The 14,080-nt window shown below is 45.1% G+C and overlaps 1 protein-coding gene across 4 annotated transcripts in view; it reads left to right on the top strand.

Moving 5' to 3' along the window:
• Positions 1-14,080, top strand: part of PTPRU (protein tyrosine phosphatase receptor type U) — a 340,521-nt gene that overhangs the window by 247,285 nt on the left and 79,156 nt on the right. For all 4 annotated transcript variants that reach the window (XM_033157989.1, XM_033157990.1, XM_033157991.1 and 1 more), the window contains exon 14: positions 6,413-6,551. In XM_033157989.1, coding sequence (XP_033013880.1) covers positions 6,413-6,551 — 139 coding nt within the window. The remainder of the gene's footprint in view (positions 1-6,412; positions 6,552-14,080) is intronic.

The raw sequence follows: 14,080 nt of genomic DNA on the forward strand, positions 1-14,080 counted from the left end.
TGGGACATTTCCCTGCTTCTGTTGCAGGTGTTTTATTGCATTTGGCAACTTTTTATCCTGCATTTTAAATCAATCTGTTGTCAATGACAGTTCACATTGGTACTTAGAAGTGTGCACAGGGTGGTGCTTCAAGGCTGGAGCCCTCTTGTTAATTTCTCTTTATGGTTCACAACACAGCAATGGGGCAGATGGAAGTTCCTCTGCAGGATTGGAGGAGAGGGAGGCCTTCCACGCCTCTTTCTGTGTTTGTCTGTAATCATGGCATGTCCTGTCCATTGATCTGTTAAACTGAGATAGCAGAGCATCTTTTTTTTAAACCAAGTAAATGATATGTGTGTGGAGCACAGAATGGCATTTTCTGGAATGCAGAACCAGAGCTATCTGGAGTTATGCACATGAATCAAACTGGCAGAGGCTTGCTGGGAGCAAATGTTCTGTGGAAGTCACACGAGCATACACACAGTATTAGTTTCAGCTTAGTTTATTGGTCAACCAAGAAAGCTTTACTCCTTCCTTCATCTACAAGCATGGGAAAAACAATACCAGGATACAAAATACAATATAAAGCAACGGTAAATCCAGAGACCGATCATTATCAGCCTGTCTGTTGAAGGCTTGAATCTCTATGAAAAATCCCTCTTGTAAATTTCTGGGCCTGGACAACATATCACCATGGGATCACCCAGACTGGTTTCCATTGATTCCACAGAGTCAAAGAAGGGACTTGTGCCAAGGGTCAACACTGATGCAGCTGAACTTGCTTCAAGGGCGCTTTGGACATTATGAAGCGTGCTTCATAATGTTCGCCACAATGCATGAGCAGTACCATGACCTCCAAATGTTTGCCCCTTCTTTAGATTGCAATTCCCTTTCATCTTGCCTCTGGACCACCCACTTCTGACCTTCAGGCCCCTTTTTATCACCTTTCATGCTAGTCCAAAGAACGGAGGAATGTCGTCCCCCCACTCTCATCTCTGATGCTTGGCATGCTGCCATGGCTGCGTGTCGGGTGCAAGGAGCAGGGGCATTTCCAGGCACATAAAGTAGGGGAGACATAGAGCACTCACACATATTTGAATATACTAATTCAGGCTGCTTTGGGGGGGGGGGCAAATTCCAGCTACCAGGATTTACTCCACCCCACCCACAATCAACTGTTGGTTATGTGCATATTAAAACTCAAAGAAGTGCTTCTGGGCACTTGAAGATTGTGGGCGGTTAGTTTTTCACCAGCACTGTGCCAATGGCCCACCAAGTCCAGCATGCTGTTCTCACAGTGGCTGAATTCAAGCACAAGAGCAATCTCCACGTCCTGTGGTTTTCAGATTTGGGAACATATTTCTTCCTATTATTGCTGCTTCTCCTTCCTACTACTAACATAAGGGGAAGGGACAAAACACTTTGCACTCCAACCCTCATGGCTATCCCTGTACAATGACCCTAGCCAGGAGCCAGGTGCGCCATGTGGTGGGGACCGAGGGGTCTTCAGCCTCCCCCAATTTTTCAAGGAGGGGCATGGGCTCCCCACAAATCATGTGGCCCTGCCCAATGTCGCGCAGGGAGGAGGTCAAGTGCTGGCCTTGCGGCAGCAGCATACCTGCGTGTCCTGGCTCAGTGGTGTGTGTGTGGGGAACGTGACATGTGACATGTAACATGATGCGTCATGTGATGTGCCCCTGCAATATGAGGGGCAAGTCAGCGCCCTTGCCAGGAGGAACTGGGAACTGTAACCTTCCCAGTGCTACTGTCGTTTGTTAATAGAAAGCCACAACACTTAGTGTTCCTTGGACACAGCATGCCAGCATAACAAAAGCAGCAAGAGAGGCATGTGTGGCTCTTTGGGAGGAGGCAAGTGAGTGGGTGAAAGTGAGGGCTGTTGGGACTTTCAAAGACAGGTTATAGGAGGGATTGGACGACACCATGCTCTCAATGAAATCTTAGGGGGAACAGCAGTATCTAAAACAGCTTTGAATTGGCTTTCAGGTTGTGGGGGAGAATGAGCTACTTTCTGATTTCAGGGTGAATATTCTTGTGCTCCTCTCCCCTCAAGCCTGACTAGGGGAAGGTCACCCATCGCTGAAGTTAAAGCCATAGCACTGGAGGAGGGTAAGCAGGAGTGACAGGGTTTTAATGAAGAGCTGAAAACTGCCAAGGTCCACAAATGCAACAGCACAGACAGATCACCAGGGAATGGAATGAGCCCTGTCAGGACCCAAAGCATGTTCTGCAGTGCTTTTTGCATGCCATTATTGCTTGACTCTTAAAAATGCAGGGGAGCTTCAAGCCAAGGGGCCTAACACATCTCTCTGGACCTCTCTATCCAGCTGTTGGGCCTTCTTCTCTTGAGACTTCACCTCTCACCAGCCTTGTTCTGCATAAGGAATGCCAGGAGGCAGCGAATTCCGTCCTGTCAACGCTGCTTCCATTCAGCTGCAGTTCAGTTTCTTTCCACTGAAACTTAGATAACTCATTGTCCTATCTGCTATGGTTGAAACAAACACAAATTAATTACGTAATTAGTTACAATGCATTTCAATGGGGGAGGAAATGTTAAAAGACAGTTCAGAAAACAACGTAATTATTTATGTGAAGTTTGAGGATTAAAAAACCAACAATAGTGAATACTGCTCATATTTGCTTGTGTGATTTGCATAGCTGAAAGATAGACTTTTGTGCAAAACTAAGAATCACATATGTGACCCCACCCACTTTATTCCTCTGTCCCCAGCCTCTACTGGCCCCCAGAGGTTTACACATAAAGGAATGTGGCCCTCAGGCTGAAAAATGCCCCCCCCCTGTTTTAAAACAACTTTTGCTTTCTTCATTTGATGTCTCACCCATGTGAATGTGCTTTGGGGCAGCTGGATTCCTATTTGATCATGAAAGAATCTCTAAAAATTTGTGTGACAGAGCTAACAGGGGAAATTTGTCCCAACTACAGCTTGGTCCATTATTTGGGTAGGCGGGATTGATTGATTGATTGATTGATTGATGGAGGAAGGGAGTACATGGCATGGTATGTCTTGTATATGTTTGATTGGATTATCTTTCTTTAAATCAAGTCACTAAGCAAAATCATTTTGGTGTTGTTTTTAAAAAACCCACACGAAACAAAACACCATGTGGGATTAGATTGGATTGTTTGCTAGAACATTAAACAGGCATTGTGCATGCTTCGCTGAAGATGTGCCTTGAGCGGCCATGAAACTCTGCCCAGAGCCATAGGAAGGACACCCACGCCTCTTTGTGGCTTGGTCTCGGTCATGTTCCACTCAGTTGGGTAACCAGCATACTGCAGGGCGTGGCTGGCCTCACATGTGCCCAGGGGGGCGGAATAGTTCTCACTTTTAATTGTAGAGGCCACAAAGACAGACGGGACTCTCAGCTTTCCACAAGGGCAGCTCAAGGTGCCAAGGATCTGTTCCCGACTATTGAGCCATGATGTCAGCCTCTTTGTTATAAAGCAGCTTTCTGGTGGTCTCAAGGAGATCATTGCTTATCAGTGCATTTGCAGATTCTTATCAGGGCAATACTTATTTACTTATTTTTTTCACCAATTTTCTCTCCTGCCCAAAGGGGCGCAGGATGACAAACAGCCAAAACCAAAGGCATTGCATTGAAAACCATTTTAAAACCAACTAAAACATTTCAAAACAGTTTAAGGACATATCAAAACATTTAAGACATTTAAAATAGTGAGCAATATTGGGGGGGGGGTTGAAGAATAATAAAATCATAGAATCACAGAATCATAGATTTGGAAGGCATCTGAAGGTCTAGTCCAACCCCCCTGGAATGCATGAAACTCAATTAAAGCATCCCCTCTGCTTAATGAAGGAGAGTCTACAAGCTTTGTGGAGATGAGAAAAGCTCCTGCCTGAAACCCTGGAGTGATGCTGCCAGTCATTGTTGACAGTACTAATCTAGATGGACCAATGGTCTGATTCAGTACAGTATAAGACAGTTCCCTCTGTTCCTTATGCACCATATGTACCAGAATGTACCAGAACTATCCCTCTGCACCATATGTACCAGAACTATCAGTCAATGAATTGTCAAAGTGTTTCAAGTACCTTGGCCTTCATGGTACATGGAAACCTGCTGGATCAAACCAAAAGCCCCCAATCCTCTTTCCTGCACCATCTGCCCACATGTTTCCAGGAAATCCACAAATCTGATGGCTTATCCATCTAGCTCATTGCTGCCTACTTTGACAGGCAGCAGCTCTCCAAAATTTTAGGAAGGAGGTTTTTCTCATCACATACTAGGATGACAGGAATGGGGGAGAGGGCCTTTTCTATAATGACTCCATGCCTCTGGAATTCATTGGCGGTGGGGATCATTACAGGGCTTTAAGAGTGCCTTAAATACTCTTTTGCTTCGCTGTTTTTCCATGAGTTTGGTTTTCTGTTGTTGCTTTGCAGTATAGCTGATGGCTCCATATTGTATTTTGTACTGGGCTTTCTGTAGTCTTGGTACTGGAGGGACATTTTAAAACTGCACGCCTTTAGAATTCCCTGTTCCACGTAATACCAAGTATTTATACTATATAAGAATACTAAATAACTGACTGGACAATTATTTAGAAGTTATTTAGAAGTGTGCATGCACTTCTAGTTGGTCTCTAAGGTGCTACTGGAAGTTTTTTTTGTTTGTTTTGACTGGACAGAATATTTAGCAGCCCTTTCCAAATACTGAAACATATGTACAACCACTTTCCATTTGAGATCTTCCAATTCTATAAATATATGCAGCCTATTCCTTAACCTGAGCTTTTTTTGTTCCTTCTTCACAAACTCTGTCTGTCAATCTCTTCCCTGGCCCGTTCTTTCTTCTTAAATAAAGCTGTTCTTTTGACAGTATTGAATTGCTCTCATAATTTCCTTAAAAATCCATTCTCTTTGGCCTTTGGGTACCCCCCCCCCCAAGCTCTCATGTACATTATCCTGGAGATTGTTATAATATAAAATACTTGAGTTGGATTCATTGGTTTCATATGACCTTTTATACATCTCAATAAAAAGAACAAAAGATCCAGTGGAAACTGATACACAGAAATATCTTTCAGTAGGGGTACCACCATCCATCCTCCTGCCCACCTAGCAGTTCGAAAGCACGTCAAAGTGCAAGTAGATAAATAGGGACCGCTCCAGCGGGAAGGTAAACGGCGTTTCCGTGCGCTGCTCTGGTTCACCAGAAGCAGCTTAGTCATGCTGGCCACATGACCCGGAAGCTGTCTGCGGACAAACGCCGGCTCCCTCGGCCTATAGAGCGAGATGAGCGCCACAACCCCAGAGTCGGACACGACTGGACCTGATGGTCAGGGGTCCCTTTACCCTTTACCTTACCACCATCCATCAGGAGTTTTAATTATTGCAGGAGTTTACTGTGTATTTTGAGATTGTGACTGCATTGTATTTTGTCTTGTAAGTTTTCTTGGGAGGGCATAAAATGCTGAAAAAGAATTTTAAATAAATAAATAAAACCATCTCAGATGCCTGTCCTGGGCCATCCACAGGCAGACCCTCCAAGTGCCCCTATTTTACAGGGATGGCTCTGATTTAGAGATGCCGTCCCGGTTTCTGATTTGATCCTAGAATGCCCCTCTTTTCCTTAGCACGTCCCTATTTTCACTGGAGAAATGTTGGAGGGCATGGGGTTATCCAACCCCTGAGCTGTCTGAAGGCAGCCCTGCATAGTGAAGTTTTTATTGTTTGATGTTTTATCACTTATTATTATTATTATTATTAATCTGTTGGGAGCCACCCAGAGTGGCTGGAGAAACTGAGCCAGATGGGTGGGATAATAATAATAATAATAATAATAATAATAATAATAATAATAATAATGTTTTTTATATGTTGGAAACTACCAAGAGTGGCTGGGGCAACCCAGTAAGATATGTGAGGTATAAACAGTAAAATTATCATTATGGAATGGGATTTCCCTATTTTCATTGGAGAAATGTTGGAGGGTATGCACTAGTGCCATGAATTCTATAAGTAAATTGCACGTAGCGTGGAACATTTCCCTTTTGTCAGTCTCAAATCTCCCTCTAGTCAGCTTCTTTGGGCGATTGGCTCCTGGTTTTAGTGCTGTGGCAGGAGTGGAGAACCTTTGACCTTCCAGGTGATGCTAAACTACAACTCCCATCAGCCCTCGCAAGTATGGTCAGTGGTCATGAATGAATGAGAGCCAAAGGTTCCCCATACCTGTGTTTGGAATTCTCTTTTGCAATTCAATGCCATTTTGTTCAGCCACTTTAAAAAATATTTTGTGGGAAGGGGTTGAGCAGAAACCTCATCAGCTAAAGAATGGAGCTTCCACACACATTTCATATTCAGGAGAAAGGAGATGGTTCTAAATATACCACTACAACAGGCCAGAGCTATTTTCTTTTTATCCCCTCCAGCTGCCTGCAAAGAGAGCAAGCGTCCCCTGGAAGTGTCCCAGCACTCGGAGGAAATGGGCCTCATCCTGGGCATTTGCGCCGGAGGACTGGTGGTGTTGATCATCCTCCTGGGGGCCATCATTGTCGTCATACGGAAAGGGTAAGGAAACGTTTCCCCCTTCTGCCTTCAGCCATCGCTGCTCGCTGTGTTGTGAACCCTGCCACAGGCTCCCTTCTCTGGTCACAAAGCTCAATTCACCTGGTTCGGAGCCCAGCAGCCTTGCTCCGGCGGATGAAGAGAAAAGTCTTGGAGGAAGGAGAGGCAGGGAGGGCACCAGCAGTAGCCAGCCAGAGTCTCAGGCCACTCACCTGTTCCCCTCCCTCCCTTATCTTAGTGAGCCTTTGTTCTAACCTAGAAGAATCTTCCTCCTTCCTCTAGGTCCCATAACCAGGGATCTTTTGGTGAGCGGGCACAAAACAAGCAGGGGATCATGGCAGATCAGACAGGACAGACATACAAGAAGCCTAATAGCAGGTGTGGACAGTCACACCTCAGATTAATTTCAAAGGCCCCCTGCAAACGATCACTTCTGAAAAGGGCAAATTATCTTTCCCCAACAGCCCACCCACTGCCAGCATTCTGCACCCATCAGAATTGCACTAAGGAAATGCAGCCCTGGAAAGAAAAAAGAGGTCCCCCCACCCACCATAAGTCTTTTAGGGTGTCATGGGTCCTATGTTCATTTTGCTAGGCAGGACTCAGTCAGTAGAGCATGAGACTCTTGATCTCGGGGTCATGGGTTCGAGCCCCACATTGGGCAAAAGATTTCTGCATTGCAGGGGACATGATGACTCTTGGGGTCCCCTCCAATTCTATGTTTCTAAACTGGTTTCAGCAGGGACTGCATGCAATAACCAAAAGACAAACATTAAACATCCAATGGCTAGAAGCTGGGCATTAATGTTTAACAACAACAACAACAACAACAACAACAACAACAACAACAGGCAACTATTTATATTAAAAGCATTTCAAACTGCTTTATATTTTTTTAAAAATGTCTCAGCAGTGCACAGTCTAAAACGATCTATTTTATTTAAAGTTGCACATCGCCCTGGTATATGATATGGCAGTATAGAAATACCGTTACGAATGAGCTGAAACAAAAACACAAGCTATAAACAGTAAAGCAGCGGGATGGAACATAAAAGCATCTAAAAGTGAATAAAACAGAAAACCAAAGGATTCAAAAACATAAAGCAGGATCCAGTCTGATGGGTCGGGAAATCTGGGTGGAAAGACAAGGACTGAAGCAACCAATGGTTACTGCTTCATGTATGGCAGAGGAGGGTGTGGCAAGGATCACCAGCCTTAATATTCTGTAGGGTGCAGAGGTGCAAGTAAAATTTCCCCTTGTCACACACCTGATATTTTTCACCTTCATTGTTATCATTATATATTTTATTTGTTATTCATATTTTATTTTGGGGGCGGGATAAAGAGGAAAGGTGAACACAAATAGAATCTCCCCATACATTCTTTGCAATTTTAGAGGTGTGTAGAGGGACAGGTAATCTTTCAGGTAACCTAGTCCATAATGGTTCATTGTGTATTATGTTAACAAGGCCAAGGTCTGAATCCCAACTTGCCTATTCAGAGGAATCTAGGTCTTTTTCAAGCTGGGTTCAGGTAGCCCCAGATCACTACAGGTTGGGTTGAGGGCCCAGAGCTATCTGAGGTTGTCAAGGGTGGATCTTTGGGCAGTGAGGAGAGGCTGGTGCGAGGGAGTTGCTGAGAAACTGGGTGGCTGCATCTTTGTGGGAGAAGGTGGGGGTGGCTTTCCCACCTGGCTTTTCATTCTCCCCACTGCCAGGCCTCGGCTCTTTCCAGTTCCTTCCTGGTCCATGCAGGTTCTCATCCTGCGTGATTCTGTTCCTTCCTGAGTGCCTTCCCTTGCATGTAGGGAAGCTGTTCTCTCTCTCTCAAAAATATTTTATTGGTTTTTTCACATTTTTATACATTTTAACTTAACCATTGGTTCCTAAAGTGGCATACTGGCAATAACCACAATATGGTATGCTTATCTTATGATGTTCCACGTATTGCTGCTTTGAGGATTTTAACGTTCCTTGTATGTAGATATTGGATCAGATGGAAAACTTGAAGCTAAGGCACGACAAGGATTCCGGGATAATATCTTGTCTTGCCCATCCGGGCTTCGTCAGCATTGCATACTCTAAATTAAACAAACACGATGTAACACGATCCTTATACAAACTAAGTAACATAACATACAAATTTAACAACAACTGGGCAAGGAGGTTGGCTCCTTGTTTGGCACAGGGTGACTAGGCCACAGTGTGGGATCTCGTGGTGGAGGCTGGGCGCCAAATGCCAGTCAATCAATCGCTTAACCCAGAAGTTTAGAACTGTGTGCAGCCGAGAGAGAGACCCGTGTGAGCTCTTCTTGCCTGGACCCAGCAGAGCGGCCCTCGGCATGGCTTCCAGTGGCAACACCATGCCGCTGTCATTGCTACAACCCAGGTTGCTAATGGGCTGGACAGCTCCTCAGCACAGATCCCGCAGAGTCCTCTGAGCTTCAGAGCTAAGGCTGGCAGGGGGCAAGGAAGCAGGTCAGCAATGCCTGCTTTGTGTTCCGTCTATATTTCATGAGTACCCATTCTGCCTGGATAGGCACGATCCCTCTGCCCTTTCAGGAACATTAAGTCCCCGACAAAGGAGCTGGTTTCCCCCCCCCCCCCCAAGCAGCCCACTGGGGAATGACAGGAGTCAGCAAGGCGCAACAGGTCAGGCCAGCAGGAATCGCAGAGGTTGGACAAAGTCACACGCTCATGAGTCTCTGGTGTATTGGCCGCATGCTACCCACCTCACGCAACTTCTGCCTTTGCACTACATGCTGCCCACTGCCTGACAGTCCGTGGCTTAGAAGCCGATCGAATTGGGGGCCACCGTGAAACTTTCTGCCTTCAAAACAAAATGGGCATCTTCCAGGGAGAGAAAGAAAAAGTGGTGGTGGTGCTGGGAATGGGAATCCGGATTGGAGTCCAGAGCTAAAGATCATATGAATGCCCAAAGGCAGGATTTGTGATATTCTCACAACCTTCATCCTTCTGTATAAACATACATGCTGGCTTGAATCAACCCATAGCTGCTTCTTTATGTTACACTTTCCCCATCCAGACTGGTGTTTTATCGCAGGTATATTCTGCAACATGTTATTGATGCAATAATAGTGCATTATTAGTGCAATAGTGGAATAGTGTTAGATCTATTCTGCTCTAGTTTTTAGTTTTTGTTTTTTAAAAATACAAATTTTCCAAATTAATAATAATAATAATAATAATAATATTTTTGTGCCCCACCCTCCCCGGCTGGAGCTGGGCTCATTGCAGCTAACATCATATAAATAATGCAATATGCATAAAAACAAGCAATCAATTTATTAAATGCATCCCAAAATTAAGTCAAACAAATTAAAGTTAAAACTGGACAAATGACAATCCTCAGGTTAAAATATTATACACATCTTACAGTTCTTTTTTTAATCACCTCATTTAGTCCCCCCCCCCCTCCGTGATGCTTCCCCAATGATACCACATTATTGCTGTCCAACAGCAACAACCACAAAATAAATAAACCAGAACATTTGTGGTATAAGATATAACAGCATGTGCACTGACTGGAAAGAATTCTGGGAACTCTAGTGTGCTGAGGCCCATATTCCCCGCACAGAGCTACAATTCCCAAAGTTTCCTGTCAAGAGGGATTGATTGTTCAACCACATTAGAATTTGTAGCTCTGGCAGGGGAATGGGGTCTCCTAACAACTCCCAGCATCCTTAACAAACTACACTTCCCAGGGTGCTTTGGGAGAAGCCATGATTGTTTTAAGTGGTATTCTAGTGCTTTCAATGTATGATGTGAATGTAGCCTAGGTCTTTGGCATAGGAATGTCTTGAGAAAAATGGGGGTGGAGACAGAGTTACATGTTGGTAGTTGGTGTTGAAGGTGGCTTCTGACTAATGCTGCCATCAGATTATAGTCTTACAGGAGGGCACAAACCTGGATGTCCTTTAATTTGTCCTGGCCAAGAACAAGCAAGTACTGTTAATGTGCTGGGATGTTCTGCCAACTTGTTGTTAAACATTTTTCTGCGCCCATCTTTCAGATTCCAGAACCGTGCTGCTATTTGACTGTAACATAAATGGCTCCGCAAAGGATGACATGCCAAGCAGCTTTGAGCTTAAAGAATCCAGTGTCTGAAGTGGATTTGTTTAACCTTGTGCGGCAGGGAGGGGGAAGAGGAGGGAGGTCTCTCTTCTTTCACCTGGGCTCTGTGCCGTGCCAGCTCATGCAGCGTCTTGGCAGACATGAAATGCCAGCTCCATAGGGGTCCTCGTATCCATTGAGGGGCCCTCATATCAACCGAGAAGAGCTTCAGTTCATTTTAGGATTTCTTTTTAATATTAGTTATGTAAGGCTGTGCACACATTAGCGGCTTAAAGCACAGTTTCCCTGCTGCTGCTGCTGCTATTCAAGTTGCATTTGCACATTGCAGTACACGCCAGAGAGTGAGTCTTCATCAAATGTGCATCATGTCTTGGGTCTCCCTGCACCTGTAACTCCCCACACAACTACTATTCATAAAGTTGTTGTCTGTGCGTATACACAATGGCTGTCTCAAATGTACATACCTCAGCTTAATGGCGAAGTGAACGTGCCTTACGTTTTCAATTCAGGTAGATGCTGGCTTGGGGAAAAACTTATCAAATGGCAGTCTTTCTAAAAACAACAACAAACAAACTACAGGGTATGGATTGTGGCTAACCTCCCGTGCCCATGGATTCAAACAACGGCAGTGGGTATGCACTGGCGCCAGAGTAAATGGTAGTGCGTACACAGCTGAATACAGTGTTCTCCAACTTTGGTTTCCCAAATGCTCTTGGTCTACAGCTCCCATCACCCCTCATCTTTGGCTAAGCTGGCTGAGGATGATGGGAGTTGTAATCCAGCAACGCCTGAGGAACCAAGGTTGAAAGACACAGATCAAATAGTGACAAGCTAGGTATCAGTGCTCAGTGCCTTTAGGCAGCTACTGAGACCACAATTAATTGGCAGAGCTTACTGGTGCTGGTGTCTGCCCAGTCATAGGTCTATCTAATGGCAGCAGAGGTGGGCAGCCACTTAAATTTCCCACAGCGCCCAGGAACAGCACTCATCAGACATTATGGATGATGGTTTGAAATGAAAAGTCAGCCAATGCTGCCCTTGTTGGGTGAACCCATGGCTACAGTCCACCAATGGAGAAGGGGACCTAACAGAGGGCATTTGTCAGGGCCCATGCTGAGGAGGGCTGCACTGAGGAGGAATGGTGGGAGCCTCCCCCTCCCCTTCTCCCTGCTCCTGATCAGGAACCTGAATCTTCCCAGGAGAGGAGAACAGTATAGATTTGGAACAGTGGTTTGCAGAGGGACATAGTTCAGAAGGCAGAAGCTGGGAAGTACTGGGTGGGGAACAGCTAGGAGGATGAGAACTGGGAGAGAGAGAGTTAACAGACTCACTGTCGCTGGAAAGTGTCCATCTGCTCAGGCCAAGGTTAAGAAGAGCACAGTGGTTGAGAGATCAGGTTGCAAGAGGTGGTAGTGATGTGCATGACTAGGGAGGAAGTAGGGGGGGTCCCTTAATTGGGAGCACCTTCATTCCTAGAAATGGAATCTTTGTTCTCTCGCTGTGATCATTAAAAATTCTAATCGGTAAAAGACTCCTTTCTCTTTGTTCTGCTTATCTATGGCCAAAGGGTGGGAGGAGGAAGCTGAGTCCCTGAAGCCTGTCAAGTGCTGATCTTCCCCATGCCAGTCCTAATTTGGGTGCAACACTTCACTCTTGATCTTTCATTCTGCATGCAACATCCCCCCCCTCCAAAAAACACCCAACAGCAATTGAAAAGACATATGTGGATATATAATACAAAGAGTGGCAGGATTCTTATTAATAGCTGTGGATCCAGGGGATTCCTACCTCAGCTTTTCAGTGAAACCCATTGAGTAGTATAAAGCTCAAAGATTCAGGCAGTCAGAACAGACGGCAATGTTATAAACCCTGCATTACAGGGCTCCCTTTTATATTTATTTTTTGTTACATTGCTACAGAGATATGGGGCAAGCTGTCTTCACTGCTGCCTTCACTTCCTAGCAAATGATCCTGCCATGCTGCATAATTTAAGAAGCTAGCCATCGGTTCATTATGTTATCTGTGCTGTTTTTAATAGTTGCTTTAATTTTGGGAACCAGAATTGCTAGCAACCTTCTGGCTTGTACAGTGGTACCTCTGGTTAAGTACTTAATTCGTTCCGGAGGTCTGTTCTTAACCTGAAACCGTTCTTAACCTAAAGCACCACTTTAGCTAATGGGACCTCCTGCTGCCACTGTGCCACCAGAGCACAATTTCTGTTCTTATCCTGAAGCAAAATTCTTAACCTGAAGTGTTATTTCTGGGTTAGCGGAGTATGTAACCTGAAGCGTATGTAACCCGAGGTACCACTGTATTGAGTTATTTGAGTCAGAACATTTGTCCATCTAGCTCAGCCCAGGCAGGGATAGTCAACTGGTCAACATCTAAATGTTGTTGGACTAAAGTTCCCATCATCCCTGCCAGCATGGCCAATGGTCAGGGGTAATGGGAGTTGAAGCCCAACAACTTATGGAGCCTACCACTTTGGGTACTCACGGTCTAAGCTGACCGGCAGCAGGTTTGAGACAGGGGACATTCACAACCCTACTTGGAGATAGTGGGAATTGAACTTGGGACCTTCTGTATACAAAGCAGATGTTCTACCACTAAGCTATGACCACGTGGGTTACTGGAGAGGAATAAGATTACAAAGCCTTGTGTCTTGTGAAGAGGAGAACTCTGTGTGTTCTGGAGAAATCGGAAATGGTTTATTTCTTCAATTATCAGCTTCATAAAGGATTAAAATGCTAGAACATTTGCAGGTGGTTGGTGGGAGGGAATCAAGCCTTTAAAAAGACTCCTGGGAGATTCTTAGATTGGGTAGATTTCCTCAAAAGATTAAAGACACTCCTGTAGAGCCCTTATTCACATTCCTTAGTCTCTGCACAGAGCAGATCTGCTGTCAGTGTTACTTTGTCTGTTACAGCCTTTCCTCAACAGGTTAAGAATCCATCCAGACATCCATCTCTTCGCTTGAATCAGGGTGTTTGGCTGATCCCATTTTAAACGTCGCAGTTGATTAAATCATTTCAGTTGGAGTTCCTTGCAAAACCATGGCCAGCCGCTCCTTGGATTCAGAGTGCAAATAGACAACAGATGGCTGCTGTTTGTGCTAAAGGAATGTCCTGATACCCAAAGCGGTGTCTCTTTCCTACCTGACAATTCCATATTTGGTGTGTTATTGGGCTGGTTTCAGGGTTGGCACCAGGTGTGATGGCCCCTCAGCAAGGAGCTCCTTGGTGACCTTCCTATTTGGTCCCCTCCCACCTCCAAACTGTGGGCTTGGTAGCACTGGCTGGGTCTGGGAAGATGCTTGCTACTTTCACTTTCCCACAGGAGCGATGGTGTGACAGACACTGCAGGGCATTACAGGAAATGCATGGTACATGGCTTCCTGTTTGGGATCAAAGAAGGCATCGTTTTCCATTTGGCCCTGCA

The sequence above is a fragment of the Lacerta agilis genome, chromosome 8 (assembly GCF_009819535.1).
Source record: "Lacerta agilis isolate rLacAgi1 chromosome 8, rLacAgi1.pri, whole genome shotgun sequence".
Lineage (NCBI taxonomy): Eukaryota > Metazoa > Chordata > Lepidosauria > Squamata > Lacertidae > Lacerta > Lacerta agilis.